The sequence below is a fragment of the Apodemus sylvaticus genome, chromosome 8, assembly GCF_947179515.1.
Source record: "Apodemus sylvaticus chromosome 8, mApoSyl1.1, whole genome shotgun sequence".
NCBI lineage: Eukaryota > Metazoa > Chordata > Mammalia > Rodentia > Muridae > Apodemus > Apodemus sylvaticus.
The window spans coordinates 64,125,188-64,152,723 of record NC_067479.1 but is presented as its reverse complement, the minus strand read 5'-3'; the positions used below and the strand labels follow the sequence as shown (position 1 = coordinate 64,152,723).

The window sequence follows — 27,536 nt, the reverse complement described above, 5'->3', positions numbered from 1 at the left end:
AGGGTGACTTCTATGTGAGAAGGTGGGGACAGGAGCTTCAGCTAAGGCAGCTGCAGTCCTCTCCAGCAAGCTGAACCCTGTCCTAAAATCTTCCGGTGCCATCTCTCACCAGCCTCTGCCACCAGGTCCCAGGTGCCACCTGCCAAAACCATGAAGGGAAAGGGTGTAGAGGTAGCCTGAACCATTTGGTCCACTGAAAAGGACAAGAACACCAGGCCTGCTAGAGAGGTCTTCTGAGGGAAAGAAGAATACAGATAAATTTATTAGTTAAATACTGATTTTACAGCCATTTCACCTTAAGACAATGTTAACAGGTTGTGGAGGAGGGACAGGCATGGGAAGGCGGCCTTGGGGGAGAAACAGCATAAATGATTACAACAGAATCTTGGTTCAAAGCTATTCTCTGCTACGGCCAGTAAGGTTTAGGGGTGGGGCTGGGAATTTGGGGTAAAATAAGGTAATGCCACAGTTGGCTACAGCTCTGTGGGTGATGAGGACAAGGAAGAATCTTTGGGAGCCCCAGTAATGGTGGGGGGTGGGGAGAAGGCCAATCCTAGGATGGCTGCAAGCATGGCTATCCCATCAGCCCTGGGGACTTCTCCCACCCATCACCTTTGTCCTTTCACAAATTTCCTTTAGTTGTTTCTGCTTTGACTTTATTTTGCAAACAGTCTGTATTTTCTAGACCAAGGATCTGTGCTGGAGAAAGTCCCAGAGCCAGGTAACTATCTGACTTACGAAGGCTGGCAGGCTCAGCAGGCAAGCTAGAGTCCTGGGAACAGGATTGTGCTGCAGTCACAACCTCCAGAGGGACCCAAGGTACAGATGAACGCAGTCACCAAGGCTGCTTTGGTAGCAGGTTTTGTTCCTCCTTGGAACCCCTGTGTGTGAAGGGGTGAAAAGGATGCTGGGAAACAGCACCTAGTGGTATTAGCCTGCTGCACAACTGGGCTCTAGTTTTTCAGAGGGTAGGAGATGTTCAGGCTGGAGAGCAGGGGGTTTGAAGTTCCTGGGACAGGAAGGGAAGGCACCACTGCTGGGCTGCAATTTGATGAAGCTATTTTGCGCAATGGGTCACGTGCCTTCTCCTACCTGATCTCCCCGGGAAGCACTCAGTAACACCCGCGTTGCACCCAGCACTTTGGAGTCAGATCTGGTATGGGACATGCAGAGATGTGCCATGCCTCAAGGGGAGTGTTGGACAAGGGCAGGGCTGCTATGTCTAGTCCACGACAAGTAGACACCCTGCTCAGGCTGTAGACAGTGTCTTGAAGCCTCGGGCCTACAGCCACTCTAGGATCACAAAGAAAAACCTACCACCACCACCATCACTACCACCACCACAGCTGCTGGGGTGGGGAGCTGGGGTGAAGGAGATTATGTGTCTGTCCTGGACAGGCAGGTGGAGAATGAGGAAGAAGTCTCCTGCTACACTGAAGAGCCTCACTGTGCTGGGCTTGCAGCCAAGGGGGGGCTTGTCTGTAAGAAGGCAGGCTTTTTCCAGTGCTCCACCTGGAAGGGTGTTTGAAGCAACTCAGCACCCATTTCCCTAAGTGATTGTCAACAACTTCAAGTTCTACCCAGTTGTTCTTCAGGAGTTGTTTCCAGACAAAGGGGCTGGCCAAGGATGCCCCAGCCTTTAACTTTGCTGGCCCCCAGGTCCCAAGTCCGAGCAGGAATTTGAAGAAGGATAGGGGGAGCGCTGATTACGCGGTGATTATGTCCCCGTGACTGTCAGTCAGGACCAGGCTGTTCCAAGAGTCCTGCTTGGAGCTGGCCTGCGATGTCTGAGTGACAGGAGATGCATAGCCTTGTGGGGAGAGCTTCAGAGCCGACAGCACTGGATGGATGGAGGGCCCGTGGCTGGACACGGTACTGAATGTCTGGAAGGCAGAAGAGTACAGTAGTTAGTAGGATACTCCTGGGAGCCCAAGGACCAGGGTTGGGGAGGGAATACGGAGTAAGACTAGTTGCTTCCCTAGGCCCTAGGGTCCAGCTGCATTGGGGAAGCTTCCCCTCTGGCTTCTGAGCACTGTAATCAAAACCACAGCCCAGGAGTTTTGTGCTGCTGTGCTTTCTCAGAAAGCTCTGGCAGCTACGGGAGATACTCTTATCACCACTTCCTGGTCAGAGGTCTTCTGGGTCAGACTGAGGTCATCCTCTCCATCCTGAAACGGTCCTTGCACTCTTGCTTCTGTGGAACCAGGGTCTCTCTAGTTTACTCTGATGGTAGAACACTCTACTATTGTCTCACCACTAAGGGTAGTGGGGCTAGGGAAGGGAACTTGTAACTTCCTCATCCCTCAAAAAAGCAGAGGAACACGGGTGCCATCAGACCTGCAAGAGGGCACGGTCCCTTGGCGGGCCATCCTGAGGCTCTCAGGAAGCTAGAGCTCATGAAAACAGCTTCCTGCCCCCTGTGGTTCCCAAGCCCATGGCATGCTCACAGGATCTTCCTGCCCCCTCCTCTGAAAATCCTTCAAGGCTGAGCTCAAAGCTCTGCCAGCTCTAGAGTCCAAATCTGCTTCTAGCTCCAACGCTCAAGACTGACTCAGGGAGCATTTGTGCTGTCTGCCACATGCACCCCGGGTGCAGTCCCTGGGTCCCTCACCTTGTTCCCAAAGGCCACAGCACAGGAAGGTGCTAAACCTGTGATATTCTTTGTATACAAGAGGTACCAGGGGCTCAGAGACTGGTGAGCTCAGGGCCAGGCTACAGCTCTCCTTCCCAAGGCAGGTCTGGCTACTAGGGTCTAGAATGGACTGGCCTATCATCTCTGTCACCCCACCCACCTGGGACATGGAGCTGCTGTGCCCATAGTGAGATGACAGCCCTGGCTCTGTCTTGATGGGGCGCATCTCTTCACTGCTGCTGTTGCTGCTAGTGGCATTGCTGGAGTTGCTGGAGGCACCGCTGGAGGGAGGGAGGCTCTCGCCAGAAGGACCTGCAAGGAGGCAGAGTCAGGAAACCCAGTCCAGCCACAGGGACAGAGGCCTTATTTACACTTGCTGGATTGGAGCTGGAGCAGTTCTCAAAACAGGACAGAATCATCATCAAATTTCCAAGGAGACCAATTTACCTTCTTTTAAAACTGCTGCAGCCCAGGCTGGTCGCAGACTCACTATGTAGGTACGGATAGGTAAGGATGCCGTTGAACTGATACTCCTGCCCCCACCTCCTGAGGGCTGGGTTTACAAGCCTGTGCTGCCATGCCTGCTTTATGGAATGCTGGGGACTGAAAGCAGGGCATTGTGTGCAGTAAGTAAGCACACTACCCACTGAGCTACACGTCCAGCCTCAAGGGAACCTTTTCAAAAGTCTCAGTGATTCCTTCGTGACCCTAAATCCATGAGAGACCATCCTGGAGACCACATGGTGTTTTGGGATTCTACACTCTTTTTGGAGACAGGGTTTCTCTGTGTAACCCTGGCTGTCCTGGAACTCACTCTGTAGACCAGGCTGGCCTTGAACTCAGAAATCTGCCTGCCTCTGCCTCCCAGAGTGCTGGGATTACAAGCATGTGCCACCACCACCCGGCTGGGATTCTACACTCTTATATTGCAGAATACTGCCAGAGGGTTCTGGGACACTAACTTATAATTAACTGTATTTATTCCTCTGTAGCAAAGTGTGGATAGCAACACTGCTTGGGTTAAGTAGAGATTACAAATGCCCTGTGCGCTCCAGTACAGATTGTGCTATGGAATTTACTTTTCTGGATTTTGACTTATGGGTTGAGGGCTACTCCACTGAACCTGCTCTTCCTGTGCCTGGCACACAGGATGGGGGAGGCTCCTGAGGGGTTCTGCTGCAGTCTAGGAGGCAGAAAGAGGCAGGACCCTGGGGAGTAGCAGGAGGCTCAGGTATGCAATGCTTCTCTAATAGCAGCCCCAGCCGAATTTAGGAAAACAAAATGCTAGTCGTGCCTTTGGTGGTGAAAATGGGCAACTGGGTAAATCTGTGGTGAGAAGTGAACTGTCCATCACATTAGCCAGTTCATTTCCTTTGCAGCTGAAGCTGGGCAAACCATAAATTAGCAATGTACAGCCGTAAGGCTGTGGGAAGGGTACATTAGTGACTTACTTAATCTAGAAATTAAGAAGGCACTGCCAGGTGTGGTGGCTCATGCCTATAAACCTAGTACTTTAGGAGGCTGAGGCCGAAGGGTCATGAGTTCAAGGCTATCCTGAGCTACACAGAGTCTGTGAAGACTGAACAGTATATGAATAGACTATCAATTCCAGAGTGAACATTCCAGATGCCAGTCAATAGCAATGTGATTTTAAGCCATGATACTCAGTTTGCTTGTCAGGAAGATGGGGTGGCACTGCTTCTGCGGGATGTTGAGAGGATCTCTGAAGGTACTTGTACAAGTTCCTTGACACAAATGTACCCCCCAATTATAGATCAGCCTGTCAGAATCACGGCTAATAGGAACTTGTCTGCTTTGATCAAAGCATCATAAACGGGGGCCACCAAGCCAAATTCCTGTCTCCGGCCCCACACTGATCCTGCCAGCCTATTGCAAGAGCAGTCATCACACAGCTGCCTGGTGCTGACTTCTTTACTGGGCTATCGGTCTGCTCTGAGAGGACTGAGGAGGACATGAGCATCAAACCTTGGCTGCCGAGGCTGGCCACCTACCAGAGCAGACATGGTTCTCAGATGCTCTGGGAGTTTCTGACCTGTTCTATACTTACACCGAGATCTGTTCCTCACCTGCTGGTGTCTTAGATTTATTCAGGTTCTTGGGCTTCCGTTTCCTGGTTTGAATCCCCTCCTTCCGCATTGCAAGAGGCCTGGGAACCTGAAGGGTTGGAGTTAAACATGGATTCCCAGTTGTAGAGTCTGTTACAGTGCTGACACAGACACACACACAAATGAAGGAACAAGTGGATTCTATTCTGGAGGGAAGACCAGTGAGGCCTGCAGGAAGGGAGTGGAGGAAGCTTCTCTCAGGCAGAGCCCTCTGAGAGCATGAGAGGGGTGGGGCGTAGACATAGCAGGGCAGGGCATCGCATCCACTCACCCCATGGAGTTTCATGTAGAGGCCACAGGCATTGCACACGGGCTCGCCCTCAGCGTTACGACGCCACAGCGTGGTGGTGGTAGTCTGGCAGTTGGCACACGAGAGGCCTACCCGGCGGGAAGCAGACTACAACATAAGAAAGGAAGTATGTCGTGTTTAGCAGGGCTAGGCCAGAATAGTCCCGCAGTAACCCCTGGGCTAGCCTTAGCACCCTCTCTGGGTATCTAGACCAGTCATAGAAACAGATGGGAGCCACTGTCAACAGAAAAATTCTTCCTCAAGGTAGAAATCATGAATTCTAGTGGCCGATGTTTGGCGTGTTTAGGGTGAGGAAGCTTCAGACTATATCTTTCTATTTCCCTTCCCTGCCATACACCAAGGTTGGTATTAGTCAGTCAGATGGCATTTAAAAAAGAGAGCATAAATCCAAATGGAAAATACTTGGTCCCACTTCCAGCCTTCCCAGCCAGGACCCACACCTACTGCTTTGCCTTCTTGGACTTTGGGTGGTACTAGGGGTTCAACTGAAAATAAGACAGATCCTGGTTTACGTTGGCTTTCAAGACAAAGCGCCTGGGGACCAGGAGACCTGGATCTGGCTCCTCATGGCCACTGGCTGTTGCCGGTCACCTTTCTGAGCTTCCCTGTCCACTATTACATTGTGGTAGGGATGGATTGGCTGAGCCAGAATCTTTGGAGTGAATGCAAGCTCACCCTAAAGGTGTGGGAAGCTCCCTCTTTACTCCCGCCTACCTGACCCCTCAGCTTGTATCCTTTAATTCCAAAGTTTAAACTGGGAAGAGCCTCAAAGCCAAGTGCAGAGAGGAGGGAGAAGCTGACTGGTCCAGGCTGGTAGGCCTAAGCCATGGAGCTGCACTTACCAGTCGGCGCTGAGGCTTAATGAGGGGCCGGTTGATGCCATTCATCTTGTGGTAGAGGCCACAGGCATTGCACAGGTAGTGTCCTGTCCCATCTCGCCTCCAGAGTGGGGTGGACATGGCCCCGCAATTGACGCACTCTCTGCCTTCTGAGAAGTCATCAAACATATCTACTGGGGAGGACACAGGAGAGAAGACACAAATGATTACTTCTTTGTCTTGCTCAGAGACCTTTCACCTAGAAAGCAGGGCAGGATGTCTCCCCAGGAGACTGATTCTTCCTCACTTAGGACTGAATGGCCAATGGGTTCCATTCTCTGTCATCCAGATACAGCAGGGCTGCCTGAGATAGAGTCCTCAGCTGCCCAGGTTCTAGGGGACCCTTTGAGTCCATATCTTGCCTCCAGAGACTTTATAGCCACCACCTAACCTACTCAGACCCTTTTCTTCATTTTCCTTTTCAAAATTATGACCATGTGATGATTTGAACGTGAAATGTCCTCACAGACGTATGTTTTGAACACCTGGTACCCAGATGGTGGTTCTACTTTGGGACGCTGTGAAACCCAGATCGCTCAAGGCTATGCTGGGACCCTTGTTCCTCCCCTGCTCTCCCTGTGGTCTGTGGTATTCTGAAACCTCTGCAGCAGCAGGCTGACAGCCCGAGCCACTCTTCCATGCTTCCTTTGCCACAGGGGGGTCAAATCCCTATGAAATCATAAGCTAAAATAACTCTGTTATTTGTTAGGTAATTTTTTTTCTAGCTCTTGTGGTCCTAATAATTGCAAAAGCAACTCACGCTGGTTATCGTTCCTTTGGAGTACATGTGATGGAATGTAGAGGTATTTACACTGCAGGAGAGTTAGTTCTGAAACATGTAAAGAAAGTGCGGGTCACTGGGAAGAGTTGTGGGCGTGCCATTTTATTCTGTCCTTTGTAGGACTTCAGTGTTGACACTTGCTTTGCCTAGTTGAGGTCAAGCTGATATGGCCAGGCCTATCTTGCTCTGCTGTGTTTGCTTAATGCCCTAATGTGTTACCACACTGGAAATGTATTATAAACTCCTCCCATCATGCTGTAATAGTCCATCATTGAAATGTTCCCCCACCTTTCGCTTCTGCTCTTCAATTGCTGCTTAATCCCTGCCTAGTTTCTGATATTAGCTTTGTAAATACGGGTCTCTTTGTATGTAAATCTGTGAGTTTCTGCTTATTACTCTGAGCACTGTCCTAGAAGGAGAGTGTCTAGGTCACGGAGACTAGAGTTTTGTTTACATTCTTAAATGAATAGTTCTTAGTTTCCCCACACATGACAGTCAGCTTTAACTGTCCACTTGACACTGAACTATTGCCAACTGAATTAGCTCAGAAGAGAGTCTCAATGAGGGATGGTCTCCATGGGGTTGGCTGTGAGTGTGTGTATGGAAGATTGTCTTCATTAAGTTAATTGATGTGGAGAGACCCAGCCCAGTGTGGGCGGCACCATTCCCTAGGCAAGGAGTCCTGAACTGTGCAAGTGTGGAGAAAAGGAGCACACGCACGCATGGACCCACACAGTCATTTTTCTCTGCCCTTGACTGTGGATGTGATGTGAGCTGTTAACTCAAGCTCCTGCTACTGTGACTCCCTACAGTGATGGACTGACTTGGAACTGTAAAGTAAACCCCTTTCTCTCCTGTTTCTTTTTGTCAGGGTTTTTGTTGTTGTTGTTGTTGTTGTTGTTGTTGTTGTTGTTGTTTTTGTTTTAATATCACAGCAACAGAAATGAAACTAGGATACTATTTTTAACCATATGCATGATCTGATATTATTGCTTTCCCTTTTCTTGGCATATGGAGCATATAATAAGGACACTGACCATAATCCTTAGTGCCTTAGAGTCAGTCGAATGTGTCAGCCCTCCACCAGAAGGCTGTCATCCTCTGCCACCCTTTAGTTCACTAACGTTCCCCTTTCTCTTCCATGTCTGCAGAATTCTACAACTGGTGAATCCCACATGTCCCTTCTCACTGCTCAAGTGAGAGAGGTAGGGTTGGTTTTCTCCTTCCCTTTGACCTATATTAAGCCTAGTTGAAGACTTCCAGAAGTTTCTCTGACTTATGCCATCTAAGTTTTCTGTCCCTAAGCACAACCACCTTTGTCTGCAGATTGCCCCTTTCCTGATACCAAAGGCAATGTTGAGTTCTTCTCTGGGGAAGACAGTGGTACCCTTTAGAAGGCAGGGTTAAAGGTCCATCCCTCCTTTAGGCCCTAGGCCTGGGGTTTGTGAGCTCCAGTGTTCAGTAATCAGCAGCAACAGAGTGTTGGCTGGAAAAGGATAGAGCACCTCCCCATGACTCTGGGTACGTAAACAGTCATTTACACCTGCAAACAGGTAGCCAGTGTGTCCTCACCAAGCAAACAATATACAGGTGTGAGGGGCTGTTTGCTCGGGTCAGGGAGTTAAGTAAAGCCAGCACAGAGGCTATTTTTACACCTGTGTCACACTGAAGGCCCTTCATCAAGGTCACCTGCCATGGCCTGCTCTCTACTGGGCAATCCACCAGCAACTTGCCTGTGGCCTGTCAGTCTTGCTCTTTCCTCTCAAGCCCTCTCCTGAGAACAGTAAAAAGGCCAGGAGTTCCCAGAGCCAGTAACCAGCAGAGCCGAGAAGGTAGCAATGGCAGTCTTTTGCTGCCAGAACACTAGATGGCACTACAGTCTCAAAATGTAACGAAGGCCAGAGATGGCGCTTGCTTAACCTGCACCTTGGCATAGAAGACTATGTTCACTCTTCTGGGCCAAACCTATGCAACTCTTTGATTCTGTTTTTCTTTATCTTGGAAAAAGACTTGTATCCCAAAGATGGTGGAGCATAAAATAAACTTCTATGCAGCCACCATCCAACGATCTGTGGACAGTCCCATCTCACCTGTCCCTCTACCTGTTTAACCCATCCTGCACTACAGAGGAAAACCCAAGGCCCTGTCATTTAACCTCACCAATGTTTCTCCAATAGGTTCAGCTCCAGACTCTCCCTTTAAAGATGCTCACACTGCTTTCTTTCCCTCTCTGGTTCATTTAAACTCTCGGGTAAAAACCCCTTGGGATCCGCGGCTGTTTGTGAGAGGGGAGATCTTGCTTTCCTGGCCCCCCCCCCCCCCCGCACACTTTGTACATTGTGTATCATTTGTACTGTGTGTATCATTAAAGGGAAGTAGCAGAGTCCATGCATGTGGCCTCTCTGATGCCCACACACCCATCCTTTCTCTGAGAACTCAACACAGAAGGCTAACTTGGGGAAGCCCTGCCAGCTCACCTCAGAGAACAGGTGATACCATTCTAACAATGCTTCTCCTACCCAGGTGAAGTCACTGGACATTGGCAAATATGTGTTTGTCACCCACAAATATTTAGCAAACATCTGTGATTTAAACAAGCTGACAGATGCCACAGGACCTAAGAGGTGCCTTGGTCTCGGTTAACAGACTGGCCCTAGAATCAATAGTGAGTGACAAGATGATTCCATCGTCAGAACTCTCAACTGGGTGTGGGCTTCGTGGCAGACACCATTGGCCTAGGATAGGAAATGTGGAAGTCCAACCCAGATAGACCTGTTAGTGTCACTCAGCAGCCAAAGGAGGAGCAGGGCAGGAAGCAAAGACCATGTTTCCTCAAGACATCCTGCCAGACATGCCTGTGTATGGACTCCACCACAGAATCTCACTACCCAACCACTTCAATGAAAAGTTACGTGGCAATTTTATTTAAAAAAAAAATATTTGTTTTGTGTGTCTAAGCATTTTTTTTGTTTTTGTTTTTGGTTTTTTGGTTTTTCGAGACAGGGTTTCTCTGTGTGGTCCTGGCTGTCCTGGAACTCACTTTGTAGACCAGGCTGGCCTCGAACTCAGAAATCCATCTGCCTCTGCCTCCCAAGTGCTGGGATTACAGGCATGCGCCACCATGCCTGGTGTGTATAAGCATTTTACCTACATGAATGGATATGTACCATGTCGTGCCTGGTACCTGCGAAGATGAAAAGGCGTCAAACCCCCTGGAACTAGAGTTTCTGATGGTAGTGAGCTACCATGTGGGTTCTGGGCACCGAACCCTGTTACTCTGCAAGAGCGACAAAATGCTCTTACTCACTGTGAAAATCTCTCCAGCCCTACAGGGAAACGTCACATGATTAATACAAAGGTGATGTAATGGAGGCACAAGATACTGACTCTGGCTTGCAAACTGAAACAAACAAACAAACAGAACATGCAGGGTGTCCTACAGTGTAGTGGTAACAAGGCTGCCGGGAAACAGCTCTGCCTGGACTAATTGTGGGGGCTTCTGTTTTCAGGAAAGCACTGCTCTATGATGTCATAACTACTCCGTTTTAAAATTCTAATTTTGAAAAAGAAGAAATGATTCCCAAGTAACTTTCAGCTCCACCTGGGGGGGCACTTTATGCTCTTAAATATGACACAGAAATGAACTCCCCTTCCCCCTGGCTGAGGAATGAAAAGGATGCAGCCCATCTCTGGGGGGAGAATGGCTGCCCAGCTATGATCCCCAAGTCAGCACTTCTTATTCTCACCTGAAGAATGCAGGGTGTACCTTCCCAGAGGGTAAGTTGGGGGCCCAGCCAGGGCTCCAGCCTATGACAGCCTGCCTCCCACGTCTCTCCACTACAGGTCCTGGTCCTCGCACTGGGGAACAGTGGGACTTGACCCTGGAGAGTGGGTCAGCATCTCCCCACTCTGAGAGGACACAGTCTTGTAATAATAGCTGCAAAGCACTTTGCAAATAAGAGAGAAAATGTCCAACAATGGCTGTGGAGTGCTCTGTAAACACCCAGTGGGATACTGATGATGGATTATCCTGAGGGTGGGAAGAGGGGCAGAGGGAGGGGAAGGCCAGGGACAAAGGAACTAGTGAGAAGTTGAGGACACACATGAAAGAGAAGACTTAGAAAGCTGATGCTTTCTCTAGGTATAGATGAGGAGGCCACACTTGAATCCATAGGGTTGTCAACTCCTTTGAAGCTGCAAGCTATGAACATTGAAAGCAAAAGTTAACAGTATATATGTAGGAGTTCTCAAAATTGCTGTTTGTAGGAAATGGGCAACTCTTTCCTAATCCCAAAGATGGGCACCTAACTCCTCCCTACCACCCTATGCCCTACTTTAAACATTTTTCTTTCAAATGGCAATGCATTGCTGTTGGATGGATATTCCTAGAAACTACGGCGAGCTACAGCCACCCCAGTGCCTGGAAGGAAAATGGGGCCATGACTTTTTGAGGTTAATACAATCAAAGGGAGGGACTCAACCTACTCCTACCTGTCCATTTGTCCTGTAGAACTCACCCATAAGGCTCTACAAATCGCCGGAAGCAAATGTGGACTAGGAGAAGGGCAGGAGGAAAAAAGGAGAGAAAAAGAAAAGAAAACCAGGTGGTGCCAGCAGCATCCTTCTGGGCATTGCTGAGAACAGGGTTTGACCCTTGACCTTTGAGAAACAAACAAATTAGCTGATGTCGCTTTGCCAGTTTGCACTTTGAGGGTCACACAGGCCCTAACCTGCTGTGGATGGGTCCTTCCGTCTTTCATCTGCTGGAGAGCAGAGTCTGAGCCCAAGCCCATGCGGGAGGAGCATTGCTCCACGCTTAGGGGTCTACTTGATGTGTTCTCTTCTGGGTGTCTGCAGCTCAAACTCTCACCTCTGTCTATTATATACTGACCCCGGGGCAAGTGCTGAACACACAGGCTTGGCAGAAAAGGTGGAGCAAAATTTCCCTTTTTTAAAAAAAGATTTATTTTATTATTATAAATAATTACACCGTAGCTGGCTTCAGACACACCAGGAAAGGGTGTCAGATCTCATTACTGATGGTTGTGAGCCACCATGTGGTTGCTGGGATTTGAACTCAGGACCTTTGGAAGAATAGTCAGTGCTATTAATGGCTGAGCCATCTCTCCAGCCTCCCCCCGCCCCTAATCTCTTTTAAAAAGGTTCATTGGCCCAGCTGAGAACACATAGCTCAAAACAAAGAATTCTATTAAATATGGCAGACTGCAGTGAATCTGGCCTTCAGTACCTTCTCTCCACTTCCGCTGACCTAGATCACTGTGTCTTGTATTCAGAGGTGTGGCATGCTACATAGAGATCATATCCATGCCCAGGGTAGCTAGCTATCAGGGTTAGGGAAAGAACCAGAAGGGGAAAAAAAAAAGAGAGAGACCAATCAAGAGAATCTTCAGGGGCTGGGGGTGGGGGCAGATGTAGCCTGCACTGAATGCAAGGGCCCTTTCTCTGGGCTGGGGGGTGGGGGGCTTCAGGAGTGAATCCTCAGCCCCACCCAAACATCCCATGCTGCATGCTGAACTCCAGCCTCACATACAAAGTTCAGTACATTGGGCCTGGATTTCCTGACAGGCCTCGTCTATCCCTGAGGCTGGCGCCTGGGTCTGGGGAACAAGAAACAAACAAACCCTGGGGTTTTTCTGGCAGCAGCTGAGCAAGCTTTGGCCCTCTGGGCTTCATCAGGCTGCAGCAGAAGCCTGTGACAGGAGGCTGGCCGGCCGGCCGGAGGGCCACTGTGCCTATGGTGCTCAAATAGGATTAAAGCACCTATTTTAGAAACTCAGAGTGTGGAACATAAGTAGTTACACAGCGAGGCCTTGGGCGTATACCCTGTGAAGGCGTCCTTAACCTCTACTTCTGTGCTGGGAGGCTAAACGTCAGTGTCCATGTGGGACAAGCCTCAGGACTATGGGGACTCTAAAATGTGACTCAGGTCCCAAAACATCATATATGGTCAAGGACATTCTAGACTGAAGGGAGGGAAGGAGGGATAAAACATCACCAAACTGAAAAGGACATGTGGTGGTTTGAGTAAGCTTGGCCCAGGGAGTGGTGCTCATAGGAGGTGTGGCCTTGTTGGAGGAAGTGTGTCACTGTGGGGGGTGGGCTTAGGGAACTTCTTCCTAGTTGCCTAAGGATGCCAGTCTCCTCCTAGTGGCCTTTATCTAAGGATGTAGAACTTAGGCTGGAGAGATGGCTCAGTGGGTAAGAGCACTGAGTGCTCTTCTGAAGGTCATGAGTTGAAATCCCAGCACCCACATGGTGGCTCACAACCATCCGTAATGAGATCTGATGCCCTCTTCTGGTGTCTGAAGGGAGTCTACAGTGTACTTACATATAACAAATAATAAATCTTAAGAGAAAAAAAGAAAATTCCTTTTGAAAAAAAAAGATATAGCACTCTCTGCTTTTCCTCCAGCATTGTGTCGGCCTGGACGCTGCCATGCTAGATAACGGACTGACACTCTGAAGGTGTAAGCCTTGGTCATGGTGTCTCTTCACAGCGATGGAAATCCTGACTAAGACAGGAAGGAAAGAAAAGAGGGGAGGGGAGAGGGAGAATTAGACAGGATAGCTGAAGAACAAATGACTAAAGAGAATATCTTCAGCTTTTTGCTAAGAGCTAATACCCGGAGGCCTCACATGTTACTGGTCCTGCCACTCCAGCAATGAAGGCGGGAGCAAGCACCAGTCTTTCCACTGAGGACCAGAAACTCTTCTCTCAGAAAGTCCCACAATCTCAACTACCTGGCCTGTCACTGTTGGATCAGGGTTCGAGGTCAGCCCAGAGCAGAGAGCAACTGAGGAATGGTTTATAGCTGTGGCTTGAAAAATAGACATCATCTGCTAACTACTGACCCAACACTTTCTGCCCAGGGTCTATAGTTGGCTGTTTGAAACTTATTCTCAACAGGATGTGTTAGCAGCAGAGCCAAGGAAAGTCCAAACATGTTGTCTTCCCAACATGTCTGGTCTCCAAAGCTTTAGAGACAGCTTCGTGTCATTGCCCTGAAGTGTAGCCGCTAGAAGAATGCTTCCCGGCCCCCATCACTGCTGTGAGCAGACCTTCCAGAATCTGAGGAGAACAGGCTTCCCTGCAGGGTGCAGGCTCCCCCACGAAGCTCCTGAAGAATAGTCAGCACGCCTCAGCAGCGATTCTGTCCTAGACACCTGTGCTCTGCAGTGCTGGGCCCATGCAGGACCATGGTATCAAACCCCACAACTTCCTTGTCCCAGCCATACCCCTCCCAGATAAGCTGTTCAAAGGATGCTCAAAATAGGGTTCACTAAATTCTGCCATCACTGCGTCTCCCGTGAGTGGTGACACCCCAGAGCCCTCTGGGCTTCAGGCTAGAAGCCATCAGCCCGGCTGCACCCAGAGCCCTGATGAATGAACAAGCAAGAGACTTTCTGGGTTCTGCCCAACGGTGTCCTCTCTTCCCTCCACCTGGCCGTCTGACAGCTGGGCAGCTCCCCACTCCTTCCCACGTGTAGGCTCATGGGTGGTGGGACTCCTGGGGAGTACTACAGCGAAGGTCGAAGGTCAGCCTAAAAGCAGGCAGTGAAAGGCAAGCATCTTCATGAATCTTCAGAGGACATCAAGGTCCAGAGAAGACACATGACCTGAGGGTGAGCACCACTCCCCAAGAGGTCAGTGGCCTAACTCTGCCCTCCCACACAGCACACTGCTGCCCTCTGGGTCACTCCACCTGCAGCACACCGAACACATGAACTCAATCTGCACTGACCCATGAGTCCACAAAGATCTGAACCTTCTCCATGTATCTCATGGGGCAGAAGAGTCCCCAGGAGGGTGATACAGATTTGAGCGACCTCTGTCCTTGGCCACATTGATACTTGTCTAGGAGAGTTCTCTCTGCAGCATGAGAGGTTTCCCAGCACACACCTGTACACATGTGTACAAAAATGTGCTTGTACATGTAAGTGTATGGTGGATGTATTTCTGTGGGAAAGAGCACCACATCATATAACCACTACTCCAATAATTCACTGGAAAATTCTCCCAAGGGAGAAATGTTTATTTTAAATATCTTCATGGCAAACATACTGAAAATGACCTAACTGCTCAGTGATCAGAGCAAGGAAGAAAAACAAGTTTCAGTCAAAAAATTAAAAAAAAAATGGGGTAGTGTTAAAAAATAAGTTATATTAGAAATATTAAGATTTCCTTCCTCAAACATGATTTAAAGTAATTAAATGGGCAAGCAAGTAAAAAAGTCTTCGTAGTATGGAAGATGTCTACTCCTCCCCCACCCACATTTCATTCCTTGGATAGTCACATCCCAAAATAGATGGAAAGAGCCAGTTGCGATGCTACACACCTGTAATCCTAGCACTTGGGAGGTGGAAATAGGTGGACTAGGTGTCCAAAGCCTCCCAAAGCTATATCTCAATCGAAACATCCTAGCATACGTGAGACTCTGTCTCAAAAGACAAGCAATGGGGGCGAGGGATGTGGCTCAGCTGGTAAAGTCACTTTCTGACAAGCCTGACGACCTGAATTTGATTCTTGGACCCCACATGATAGGAGAGACCCAGATCCTGAAAGCTGTCCTCTGACTACCTCAGGAGTGCCATGGCGCACTCACGAAAGGACAAGAGACCAAAACAAATAAACAAATAAAAGGGTAAGTAAACGTCTCCCACAAAGTCCCTTCTCCTCAGGACCAGGATTCTCCCGTCGTGAGCAGTCACCTCACCTGGCTCAAGTATCCCTCTCTCTCCAGGGCACAGTCCCAGCAAGCCTGAGAATGACAAATAGCGTCCAAGGACGCTGCCAACCACACTGTGGACAAAGTCCAGGCCTGGTGGTGCCTCCTCCAATCACTGGTTTGTGTGCCAGTGCTCCTTCCCAGCATCCTCCCAGCCTACCTCCATCTTTTCAGGGTGCCCTGGGGAGAGGATGAGAAAAGCACCCAGGGCACAATGAAGCATGTGACAGGAAATGTGGCGCAGCCCAGGGGGATGGTGGCTTGGTAATACCACATCCAGGTATAAATGTGTGTTGCAATTCGATCCAACTATGCCACTTCTAGACATGTGTGCTGTGAGTGTGTAGACCCTTGTGTAAGTGACTTCTGAGGATAAGATTTGTCTTCTGCAATAGAAGAGACTAGGAAGACAAATATCCTTCCCTAGGGAACTGGTTGCTTCAGTGAGAACACATAATACAGCCAGAGAGCCTGAAGAACTCTGTATTGATTTGAAAGTCTTACTAGTTCGTATGGTAAAACATCAGAAGCAAAGTACAGGGCAACACACACAATTCGTCTCACCAAAGGGAGAGAGAGGCAGGAAAGAGCCTAGAGATGGATCTGTTTGTAGTCACAGTACAGATTCTGGGAGGATGGGGCAGGAATGGTAATACCAGTCACTTCCAGAGAGGCATCTTAGTGGCTCAGGGAGACCTCTCACTTAATACAACCTTTTTTTTTTTTTTTTTTTTTTTGAGAGAGAGAGAGAAAGAGAGAGTGTGCTCACAACCATTTGTAATGGTATCAGATGCCCTCTTGTATGTCTGAAGACAGCTACAGTGTACATACATATATATACATATATACATACATATTTATCTATTTGATGTATGTACCTTCCTCTGCCCCCTCATTCCACACCAGAGTCCCATGCTAGCTCCACAGGCAGACACGGGTCCCAGTGTGTCACGTTTCCCTCGCCTGTGTGGGCGCAGTTAGGTGAGTGCACGCGGGCCCCAGTGTGGCTGGCTCTGCTTGGCATCCCAAGCTAAGCTACACGTTTGCTCCTTGACTTTCCTAGGAAGCCTGAGGCAGAACTTTCCCAGGAGAGGCTTGGGCCAGGCCACTTCACTATTCGCCTCTGAGCCCATCCAGAGTATTGCAGGCTGGCAGTCTAGACGGAAACGCTGAACAAATTACCAGGGTCGCTCCCTTGGGGGTGAGACAATGGGTCTTTGGGGAAAGCCTTTTCCTTCCAGGCTTGCAGCCACTGTCAGAAGGAAAACAACTTCCTTTCTCCGACAGAATGGCAGCAGCCAGCCAGCCAGAGGGGAGATTTATGGAGATATAATGTGACCTCTTTATTGCCCTGAACACTAGGGAGGTGTTTCAGGGGAGATTTACGCCTTTTCGAAGGGGAGGGGAGCCAGAGTGCTGAAATTTATCCACCAAGTCTGTTTTCCCCTCTCAGGGTTTCTCAGGGATTACTTAATCAAACCAAGGTTAAGCCCCAATCGCCTGCACTTAACATCTTCTCCTGCTAATCCACCCAGTTACCCTGAACTGCTGCAAGCTCTCTGTATGGAATACCAAGTCTGATGGGAGTGGGAGCGGGCAAGGTTCTGTCCAGCTCTGCCTTGGTAAACAGAAAACAAATCAAAAAATAAATAGAGACAGTTCAACTACATTCTTCTGTAGGGTCAGGAGAGTAGATCCTCTCTGGCAATTGCCCCCGGGCGGGTGACAGTTTGCTTGCCTAGGCACGGACTCTGTTTTTATAAGAGGGTGTTATGTGGAGGACTGAGTTTGGGGCTGGGGAGATGGTCCAGCTGCTAAGAGCACCAGATGGATTCCCAACTCCACAAGATGCAGTGCCTGTAACTACAGTTCTAAGACTCTTCTGGCCTCCAAGGGTACCCTTCACAGACACACATGCAAGCAAAGCATTCATAATATAAAATAAATAATGCATAGCTAAGGTTCTTCCTCTGTAATTAAAAAATTATTCAGGCTAATAGATCAAGTGCTGTTTACACATTATTCTTTTGGGAGTAATTGTTTTCCCTTCTTTCTTTATTGACATTTGTTTTCAAGCTGTAGTGAGCCTTTCTTTAAAGAAAATTAAAATTAGCCGGGTGGTGGTGGCACACGCCTTTAATCCCAGCACTTGGGAGACAGAGGCAGGCAGATTTCTGAGTTCAAGGCCAGCCTGGTCTACAGAGTGAGTTCCAGGACAGCCAGGGCTACACAGAGAAACCCTGTCTCGAAAAACCAAAACAAATACAATAAAATAAATCAAAATAAATTAAAATTACCCAGACTGTGGTAGTGTACACCTTTAATCCCAGTGCTTGGTAGGCAGAGACAGGTGGATCTCTGAATTTAAGGCCAGCCTGATCTACAGAGCGAGGTCCAGGACAGTCAGGACTAGACAGAGAAAGTCTGTCTCAAAACAAAACAAAACAAACAAACAAACAAAAACAAAAACGAAGGAAGAGAAGAGAAGAAAATCTAAATTAAAAATTAAAATATCTCCAAAAGCCAGAGTCACACAGCAGGTTGGTAAAAGTGTTGTCGTCTCTTACTGGACACTTTCTAACATCCACATGACATGGCCCTGAGGATGCCCTCCCCCCTTGGACGGTGTGTGAGCAGGTGAGTGTCAGTGCTCTTTCCTACTAAGATGAGATTAATGCTACCCAGTTTCAAAATCAGAAACATCACTTGCCAGACTTAACAGTGAGGACCGTGGGAACCAGGTGCAGAAGCAACCAGAGATGGGAACGCTTGCCACAGACATTTCATTTCTCTGTATCTGGTCTCCACAACTTGAAAATAAAGTCTATAGTAAAGACGGTTTCTAACTTTCTGCTTGCCAAACTACCCGACCTGAGACTCCATTATAATGTTCCTCATTAATATATTTTTAGGTTTTCTTCTCCAGATTTGTACCTAAAAGTTTGTACTACATAAATCAAAATTGCTATAAAAATCCAAACCATACTTTACGAGAGTGTCACATTTTTAAAGGTCTCTACTGTCACTACTATCTATTCCTAGGAATGGTGGCTGACAAGTTCCTATTTTTCAATATGTGTATTTTCTTAATTACAATTTTTATTTTTAGGAAAATTTTTAAATAATAGGAAGCTACAAAAAATTTGGTTTTATTCTTTACCAATCTTTTGAACTCAGCACATAAATTCTCTGACTTACTTTTATACTTTCACATACATGTAAAGAGATCTCTGAACAATGTAAACATTACTTTGTGCTTTCTAAAAATGTTAAAGGAGTGCTTCATGCTATACAGTGAATTTTTATTTACCTTTAAAAAGCATGAACTATTTCAATCGCTAAATAAATGGGAATGTGACAAATGATGTGACCCCCCCTGCCTGGCCTTGTCAAATCTTAATTATTTTGCCATATTTGTGTTTCCCTCAGTTTTTTATTTTCCAGCCTTGAGGATTGAACTCAGGCCTCCTGCATGCCGAACACGTGCTGACCTACCTGATTTTAAACAAACAACGCAGTGTGGATGTATCTCCTTTCCTTTCATAAGCCATAATTCCTATCTTAGATCCATTTTCACAGTACGGACCTGTTGTATGTACTGTCCCCATGTTTTCATTACATCAAGCCACCACGGTTTCCTTATCCATTGTTTAACTATGACAGTTTGTGTACCTTTAGCCTGAACATGATAACGTGGGGATCTTGAGAGATGATTGTGTCATGAGATTAGATTAAAGCACTCATGTATGGAATTAATGCCATTTTAGAAAACAAAATATACCTCTCCTTTACCTCATTTGAGGGTGCAGAGCATCACAGTTCACAAGCCATGGAGAGTGCCCTCACTAAATATACCAACCAGAACTCTGATCTTGGACATTTCTGATTCCAGAAAAAATGTATCCTCTTCAGCTACCCAATCTCCGGTATTCTTCTACAGCAGCCTCATTAAGACACGTTGGCTATGTTTTGGTTGTTTCCAAGTTATGTTTTAGTAGCAATGCCTCAAGCAAGCATCTTTGAACATAGCTTTTTATAGGAGAAAATCTTTTAAATCATATAATGGATCTGTTACAGCCATGCTCAGAAATATTTGAATAAATGACTTATGCTTAGTTTTGGTGCTGTTCAGAAATGCACCAATCAGCTATTATTAGCTTATGCGGTACCAAGCATTCCCCAAATATCAATAGAACTTACAATAAGCTTATAATATTAAAGGCTTTTTTTTCTGTTCACATTACATATCACCTGCAAGCTAGTCACAGTTATATGACTGTGCTTCCTTCCTTCTGGAATTTTAATTTTTAATTATATCCTTATTTATTGTGAGCCATGCATGTGCTGTGAGGCATGTTTGGAAATCAGAGAACAATTTTCTTTTTCTTTCTTTCTTTCTTTTTTTTTTTCCTTTTTTTGGTTTTTTTTTTTTTTTTTTGTTTTTTTTGTTTTTTTTGTTTTTTTTTTTGAGATGGGGTTTCTCTGTATAGCCCTGGCTGTCCTGGAACTCACTCTGTAGAAAAGGCTGGCCTAAAACTCAGAAATCTGCCTGCCTCTGCCCCCCAGAGTGCTGGGATTACAGGCGTGTGCCACCATTACCCGGCCTTCTTTCTTTCTTTTTTTTTTTTTTAAGATTTATTTTATTTTATGTATATGACTACATTGTAGCTATCTTCAGACACACCAGAAGAGGGCATCAGACCTCATTACAAATGGTTGTGAGCCACCATGTGGTTGCTGGGAATTGAACTCAGGACCTCTGGAAGAACAGTCAGTGCTCTTAACCACTGAACCATCTCACCAGCCCTCTAGAGAACAATTTTCAAGAGTTGGTTCTCTCTCCCACCAGGTGGGATTTGGGGATCCAACTCAGTGTCAGGCTTGGTGGCACGTGCCTCTACCTACTGAGCTGGCTATCTTGCTGACACACCTGCTGGCATTAGAATGAAGTTGAATCATACCTTCCAATGCAAAGCAACATAAAAGCCTTCTCCTAGATGGCTGTGTGGTGACACAGGTAAGTCCCCTTCCCAAGCCCATATCTCCAGGGTGCAGAAGAGAGAAATGCATACTAATCTTAGGAGAATGCATACATACACATTCTTCTGTAGCTAAGTTTCTTCGTGAAAGCATGTGACATTTCCCACAACTGCAGAGAGAAGCTTTACTCTTTTAAAGATATTATTTTAGATTTCTTTTATGTGTATGAATGCATGTGGGTCTATAGAGCACGTGCATGCAATGCCTGTGAAGGTCAGAAGAGGGCATCATATCCCCAGGAACGAGAGTTACTGCTGGGTGTGAGCCACCATGTAGGTGCTGGGAACAGAACCCTGCTTCTCTGGCAAAGCAGCCAGTGTCCTTAACCACTGAGCCGGCTCTCTAGCTTCCCCCAACTTCACTTTTTTTTTTTAAGAGGTATTATTAGTTTTACGCTCTAAAGATTCATAACATTTACACTTGGTTTCTCAGTCCCTACAGCTGGTCAGCTGTCCCCAGGCTCAAAAGGAAGCCGTGCTAACACCAGTCAGTCCCTACAGCTGCTCAGCTGTCCCTGATGCACGAAAGGAAGGCGTGCTAACACCAGCCTTTCTGTGCTTACCTCCCTGGACCTAACACCTTGGCCGGCTTCCAACAAGTAATTTTTCACTTCTGCTCACAACAGGACTGTAATGAACATCACTGCGTGCGTTTCTGTGCCAGGACCTCTTTAGTTTGTTTTGATTTCTGATAAGGAAAGTTCCCCTTTCTGAAAAGTCTTTGTTTTAAAAATTATCTTGGCTATTCTCATACAATAACTCTTCCCCAGAAATCCTATAATCAACTTGACAAGTTGCATTTAAGAAATCCTATTGGTCTGTTTCCTGGGACTGCATTAAATTTATAGACTTGATTGAGGGAGGTGGAATAGACGATATTTTGTGCTTCTTTCTTCAAGATGTCTTTCCTACTCCCATGTCGTCTTTTAATGCCTTCTCACAAGTTTTATGGGCATTCTCCAGGCAGACCCTGCTTGTTTACCAAGTTAACACTCCTTCAACTAAGAAACTAAAGCTTCCACATTTCATTTCCAAACGTAATTGTTTCATTAACAGGGAAACTGACTCACAGTAGGAGGTCTGAGACAGGCTCCCAGCTTTCCCCTCAGTGAGGCATAGGGGGCATGAGTTGCCCTCTAACTTCATTGGTGAGGAGACTTTTATACTGTTTTGTTTTGTTTTACTTGGAGGAGTGGTCTTGAGAGAGGAAGGGAAGAAGGCACACCTTTACCCTGTCTTCTTCTGGGAAGTCTGTGTGTGCCTCACATTTTGAATACCACTCACTCCAATTCTGTCACCTGTTCTTCCTCTACAGGCCACTACAGGTCCCCATGGGCTCAAATGGCAGCTGATCAAGTTTATCTTAAATCACCTGTTGTATCCTCACATTAGAATATCATTTAAATCCCCATCATTGGGATAAAATGTCCCAAATAAACAAGGAGAAAACATTTATTTTGGCTTGCTGTTTGAGAAGATAGTGTCCATCGCAGGTCGGGGCATGGAGGTTGGGGCTCCATCTGTGGTGGTAGGAGTTTGTGGCAGCTGTTTCTTACGTGGTGCAGTACACAAAGATAGATGTCACGCTCACCTTGCCTTTGCCTGTTTTCCTGTATTTGTTCCAAGACCCTGGATCATGGGATGGCACTGTCCACACTATTAATTCAATCTTTTCTAAAGAAACATTCACATGGGCTGGAGAGATGGCTCAGTGGTTAAGAGCACTGGCTGCTCTTCCAGAGGTCCTGAGTTTAATTGCCAGCAACCACATGGTGGCTCACAACCATCTGTAATAGGATCTGATGCCCTCTTCTGGTGTGTCTGAAGACAGTGACAGTGTGCTCACATATATTAAATAAATAAATAAATAAATAAATAAATAAATAAATCTTTTTAAAAAAGAGTCTGAGAAAGAAACATTCACAAACATATTCACAGGTATGTCTCTAATGCCCTGTGGTTTTCTTTTTTTTAAATAATGTTACTTTAATTTTCAAACATTGTTTAATTATGTCTCTGTCTTGTCTTTATCTCTGACTCTCTCTGTTTCTCTCTCTCTCTCTCTCTGTCTCTCTCTCTCTCTCTCTCTCTGTGTGTGTGTGTGTGTCCATGTGCATGTGAGTACAGGTGCCCTTGGAAGTCAGAAGCATCAGATGTCCTGGAGCTGGAGTCACAGGTGGTTGAGAGCCAGCTTATATGAATAACAAGAATTAAACTTTGGTTCTCTGGAAAAGCAGTATATACTCTGAGCCATCTCTCTCTGGCCTCCTCTGGGCATATATCTTAATCCAATCCAATTGGCAATCAAAATTAACAGTTGCTCTCTTCTCCCAAACTATATTTTGGTGCTGAACTAAAGCTATTAAATATACTTCATATTTTCATTGGATTTATTTACTGTTTTCTCCTTTACTTGTCTTTAGGCTCAGAACCCTTCAGCCCGGCAAACATCTAAAATCAAATACAAGCTAGATGTTGAAGCCTCTCCACAATGCTATGGGAGAGCACACAGAACCTGTCCAGCTCTGCTCTCTGCAGTTTCTGAGGTGAGGCACCTGAATGTCCTACCCGGGGAGCTTGGTGATAAAAGACCCCTGAGCTCAGTCCATCTTTTATATCCTAGGAAAACTGTGGAACAGTTACAGCTACAGAAGAGCAATCGCAATCTTTCAGGGCTAGCATGCGGCTCCGTTGACAGAGGGCTTCCCTAGTGCACTTAGGTTCAACCCCCAGTATTGTATTTGTATTTAAAAAAGGGAGGGGGCATGGTATCTTACTGATATAATACCAACACTTGAAAGGTAGAGAGTCAAGAGGATCAGAAAGTCATGGTCATCCCTGGAATATCCAAGACCTTGCCTCCAGAAAAAATAACCATGTAGACAAATTCAGATCTGGACTAGAGTTCTACTACATCTTCATTCTCCACCTTTAGGGAAGGAAAGAGAACTAGATGGTGACAACCTAACTTCCATTGGCCCATTGGTAGACACTAGGTTGCTACCACCTAGGGCAATTGTGTTTCTAGGTATTTAGTCAATAGTGTATTCTTTTTATTTTATCTATTTCATGTATATGAGTGCTCTCTCTGCACACCTGCATGCCAGAAGAGGGCATCAGATCCCATTGCAGATGGTTGTAAGCCACCATGAGGTTGCCACGGGGAGGTAAGGAACACTGAGTACTGGGGGGAGAGGGGGTAATGCCACTACTGGCCCCAGCCTCCCCAGACTGCTCAGACTGCCCCAGGCCTGGGGAAGTGAGCAGTACTTATCTCTGTTGATCTTGCTGCAAGCTCACTTCACTGCACCCCCCACACACACACAGATGGCTGGACAAAGACTCCTGAGAGGAAACCCGCACACAGCTGTCATCCACCTCTCCTCATTTTCTATGTTCTACATTTTTTCCTTTGTTAAGATAGGATCTCTATCCCAGGCTATTCCCAGACTCCCTATGGTAGCTGAGAGTGACCTTGAACTTCTGACCCTCCGGCCTCCATATCTCGAGTTGGATTATGGGTATGTGTTCCCATGCTCAGTTTATGTGGTGATGGTGTTCAAACCCAGGGCTTTTATACATGCTAGAGCTCTAGAACCTCTGTAGTCATGGTAACATCCTAAGACTACCCTCAAAACTTTGTGACTCCAGGCCAAGAAAGACCCACATACCTAGCAGGCACCATCCAGTTCGTTTCCACCAAGAGCCAGCAGCAGAGGTCGCCTATCTACTCCTGTAGTTGGGATGGAGCCCAGGGCCTCATGCATGCTACGCAGGTGCTTTTCAACTGAGTCACACCCCTAGTCCTCAAGTCCATGTTATAGATAGGAAAAGTAGAGGACATTACATAGAGTAAAACCAGGGCCTTAAATCAGGTGTCATTCTCCATACCAGCTCCCTACTCCCGAGACGCTGCCTCTCATCTTTCAGCTGCCAGGTAATAGAAAAGCTGGAAGTCCCGGTGAGGAATATGAGCAGAAGTTCTGCAGACCAAGACAGAAAGTTTGACAACAGGGCCCCTTGCCCCCTTCACGCACACAGCGAGTTACACTGTCCATGTGGCCAGCTCTCCTTCTTCCTCCCCTCACCACTATTTGTCTGTCCTGTCCAGGGAAAAGGTCTCCATTATTAGTGCCATTTCTGGAGGTGTGTTTACATAGGGCAGGAAACTTAATATCAACATTCTCCGAAAGGAAAGTGTCTTGTCACTTCTGTGAAGCACTTGAAGGCAGGCAGAGCTCTCCTCCAGAATCAACAGGCACTTACACGATTTAAACAGAGTCTGACTGGGGGAGTTTGTGTCTACTGAGGATCTCAGAGCTCCTTGGCTCTTTGTTAAGATGAGGCTGAGAGGCAGGCACTGTTAGACACAGCTCCCTCCCCTCTGTGGAACCTGGATTCACTCAGTGTGAGGAGGATGAGAGAGAGAGGACGCGGGCCTCAGCAATGGAAAATGACAAACTGTGCATCCAAACCCCATGCCTTGATACACACAGTCCAGGAAAGATGGCAGCCTGTTGGAGCCCTGGAGCATCATGGGACCAAGGTTTGCACCCAGGTATGTTTTTCAAGGCATAATTTGGAGAGCACTTGAGTTTGGGGCTTTGTCTTGCACCTTCTACCCCAGCCACCCTGTCCAAGGGATGGCTCCTCTTTCCTCTTCATTCCTACTTGCTGCCCTGGGAGTCCCCTTTGGTCAAGAAGGTCTCAAATGGAGTCGAGTGTAGCAATGGCCAGTGCATGACCGACTGTCTCCTGGACACCACCTGGATGCCCTAGTGCCCTGGCCTCAAATTCACCTCTTCCAAAATTTTGCTCACAGCTCCAGTGCCCATTTCACCTTGAGATGTGTCACGGCAGTCCTGTGACCTCTCCAACCTCTTAGGCACACGTTAGCTGCTTTCATAAGACCTCAACCCTCTCCCTCTCTTTCTTTCTTCCTGGAAAACTGGTCGTGAATAGGAACAGGCTTATCTATCTCACGACCTCTGTAAAGGGCCCTTTGACAAGGATGGCCCTCGATTTGAGCAGCCTCAGAAAGACTGTTCATGTGGCATAAATGTGGAACGGAGGGAGTTTGCTGACTTCAGGCTGAATTTTCTACTTTGTTTCATGAATGAAAGTCAGAGATAAAATGCAGTGTTAATTCTTGCCTCGAGATACTTTTGGTCCAATGAAACACCAAATAAAATAGCAGCAGCAAGATGGAGATGTGGCTTAGGTGTCAGTGTTTGCTTAGGAAGCACAAACACCTAGCTTCAACTGCCCCCCCCCCACACACACAGCAGTAACTGGGCGTGCCTCCCCCCACCCCCCAGCAGTAACTGGGCGTGGTAGTACTCTCCCATAATCCCAAGAGGAAGCAGGAGGATCAGAAATTCAAGGCCAAGGCCATCCTTCATTACATAGCATGTTTGTTCAAGGCTATCCGGCTACATGAGACCCTGTCTCTAGGACGAGGATGACGACAACAACAACAACAACAAACAAACAAACTAATAATAATAACCAAATAAACCAAGAAGCCAAATTCAATAGCATGAGGTACAGAGTAGCCGAGCACAGGCCACGTACTAATTCTTGAAGATTCTGTCTGAACACCTCTCCCCCCGCCCCCACTCGTACCCATTTTCCAGTTTGCCGCTTTTGTCACACCTGCCCTGTAGTCACTCTGTCTGATTTTTAAGGCCCTCTTTATCCAGAGCCACCATGGCTACCCTGGTACTTACAGAGGAGAGAGAGAGGATACCCAAGGTATGTGTGATGCCATCCATAATGCCCAGGTAGGGTGAGAGGTGGGTGTGGCTACATGTGAGCAGCTAGGTTACGAAAGACCTCAAAGCCAAGAGCTAGAAACACTGGGGACAAACCCAAAGTGGGAAGCAACCCACATATGGAGCTCTCGCCTGGCACACACGGGCCCTGGACCCTGTCTCTTGCACAGCAAAAGAAAACTAAAAAAGTGAAAGCAAGGGGCTGGAGAGATGGCTCAGTGGTTAAGAGCATTGACTGCTCTTCCAAAGGTTCTGAGTTCAAATCCCAGCCACCACATGGTGGCTCACAACCATCAGTAATGAGATCTGACCCCTCTTCTGGTGTATCTGAAGACAGCGACAGTGCATGTACATATAATAATTTTTTTTGGAAGTGAAAGCAAAGGCAAGAATTAGCTGAGATAGGCATACAGCAGTGGGCTACCCCAGTGGGAGTGTTGGTAACATTATTATGAGCTATGTGGGTGTTAATGAACACTTAAGGTCTCACTTGTCAAGAATGGGATTTTGGAACCCTTAAAAGGTACTTCCTTAATGATCTGAGCTCAGTTTCCAGAACTTACATGGTTAAAGGAAAGACCCAACTCCTGCAGTTGTCCTAATGTCCACAGGCACTCCTCCACACACAAGAAATAAGTACAAAAGGACTTTAAAATGAGACTCTGTCTAAATAGGAGAATTCATGAAAGATGCGACATGGTGCTGATGCACTGGGAAATGGGTTGGTCCTCAGAGCCACATGGAAGTGCCACAGGAGTCAGCAATACAATTTCTGCTGTGTGTGCCAAAGAAAGAGCAGAAGCAGGGTCTCTAATAGACTACATATCTGTATAGGAGGAGCATTGTTTATGATATCCAGAAGGCAGAAGCATTTCAAGAGCCCTTCAAGGGATGGCTAGAGATCCAAAATTCAGACTCAACATTCAAAGGCGTAGTATGAAGCTGTGAGAAGGAGGAAATGCTGACTTGTGCTGCAGTCAAGGACAGAGAACTATGCTGGTGACACATGTGGCCCGAGATACCCGGAGCCATTCATTCAGACAGAAAGCAGACTAGGGGTTCACATAGGACAATTTACTTTTGAGTTGGGACTTTGGGGGAAGATAAAAATGCAGGATGGGGGTGATAGAAAGATGGCTCGTGGTTGAAAGCACTGGCTGCTCTCACAGAGGACCCAGGTTCAATTCTCAGCCCCCACTGGCAAAAATGCTACAATCTGAGCAACAATCAGGACACATAACCAAAACAC

The 27,536-nt window shown here is 47.1% G+C and overlaps 1 protein-coding gene across 3 annotated transcripts in view; it reads right to left on the bottom strand.

Moving 5' to 3' along the window:
- Positions 1 to 216: 216 nt before the first annotated feature.
- Positions 217 to 27,536, bottom strand: part of Gata4 (GATA binding protein 4) — a 71,657-nt gene continuing 44,337 nt past the window's right edge. For 2 of the 3 annotated variants that reach the window (XM_052191224.1, XM_052191223.1), the window contains exons 3-7: positions 5,911 to 6,080; positions 5,030 to 5,155; positions 4,720 to 4,807; positions 2,793 to 2,944; positions 217 to 1,883 (exon numbers count right to left, since the gene is read on the bottom strand). In XM_052191224.1, the coding sequence (XP_052047184.1) occupies positions 1,707 to 1,883; positions 2,793 to 2,944; positions 4,720 to 4,807; positions 5,030 to 5,155; positions 5,911 to 6,080 (713 nt within the window). In that variant the 3' untranslated portion in view covers positions 217 to 1,706. The remainder of the gene's footprint in view (positions 1,884 to 2,792; positions 2,945 to 4,719; positions 4,808 to 5,029; positions 5,156 to 5,910; positions 6,081 to 27,536) is intronic. The other variant, XM_052191225.1, reaches the window with a different exon arrangement.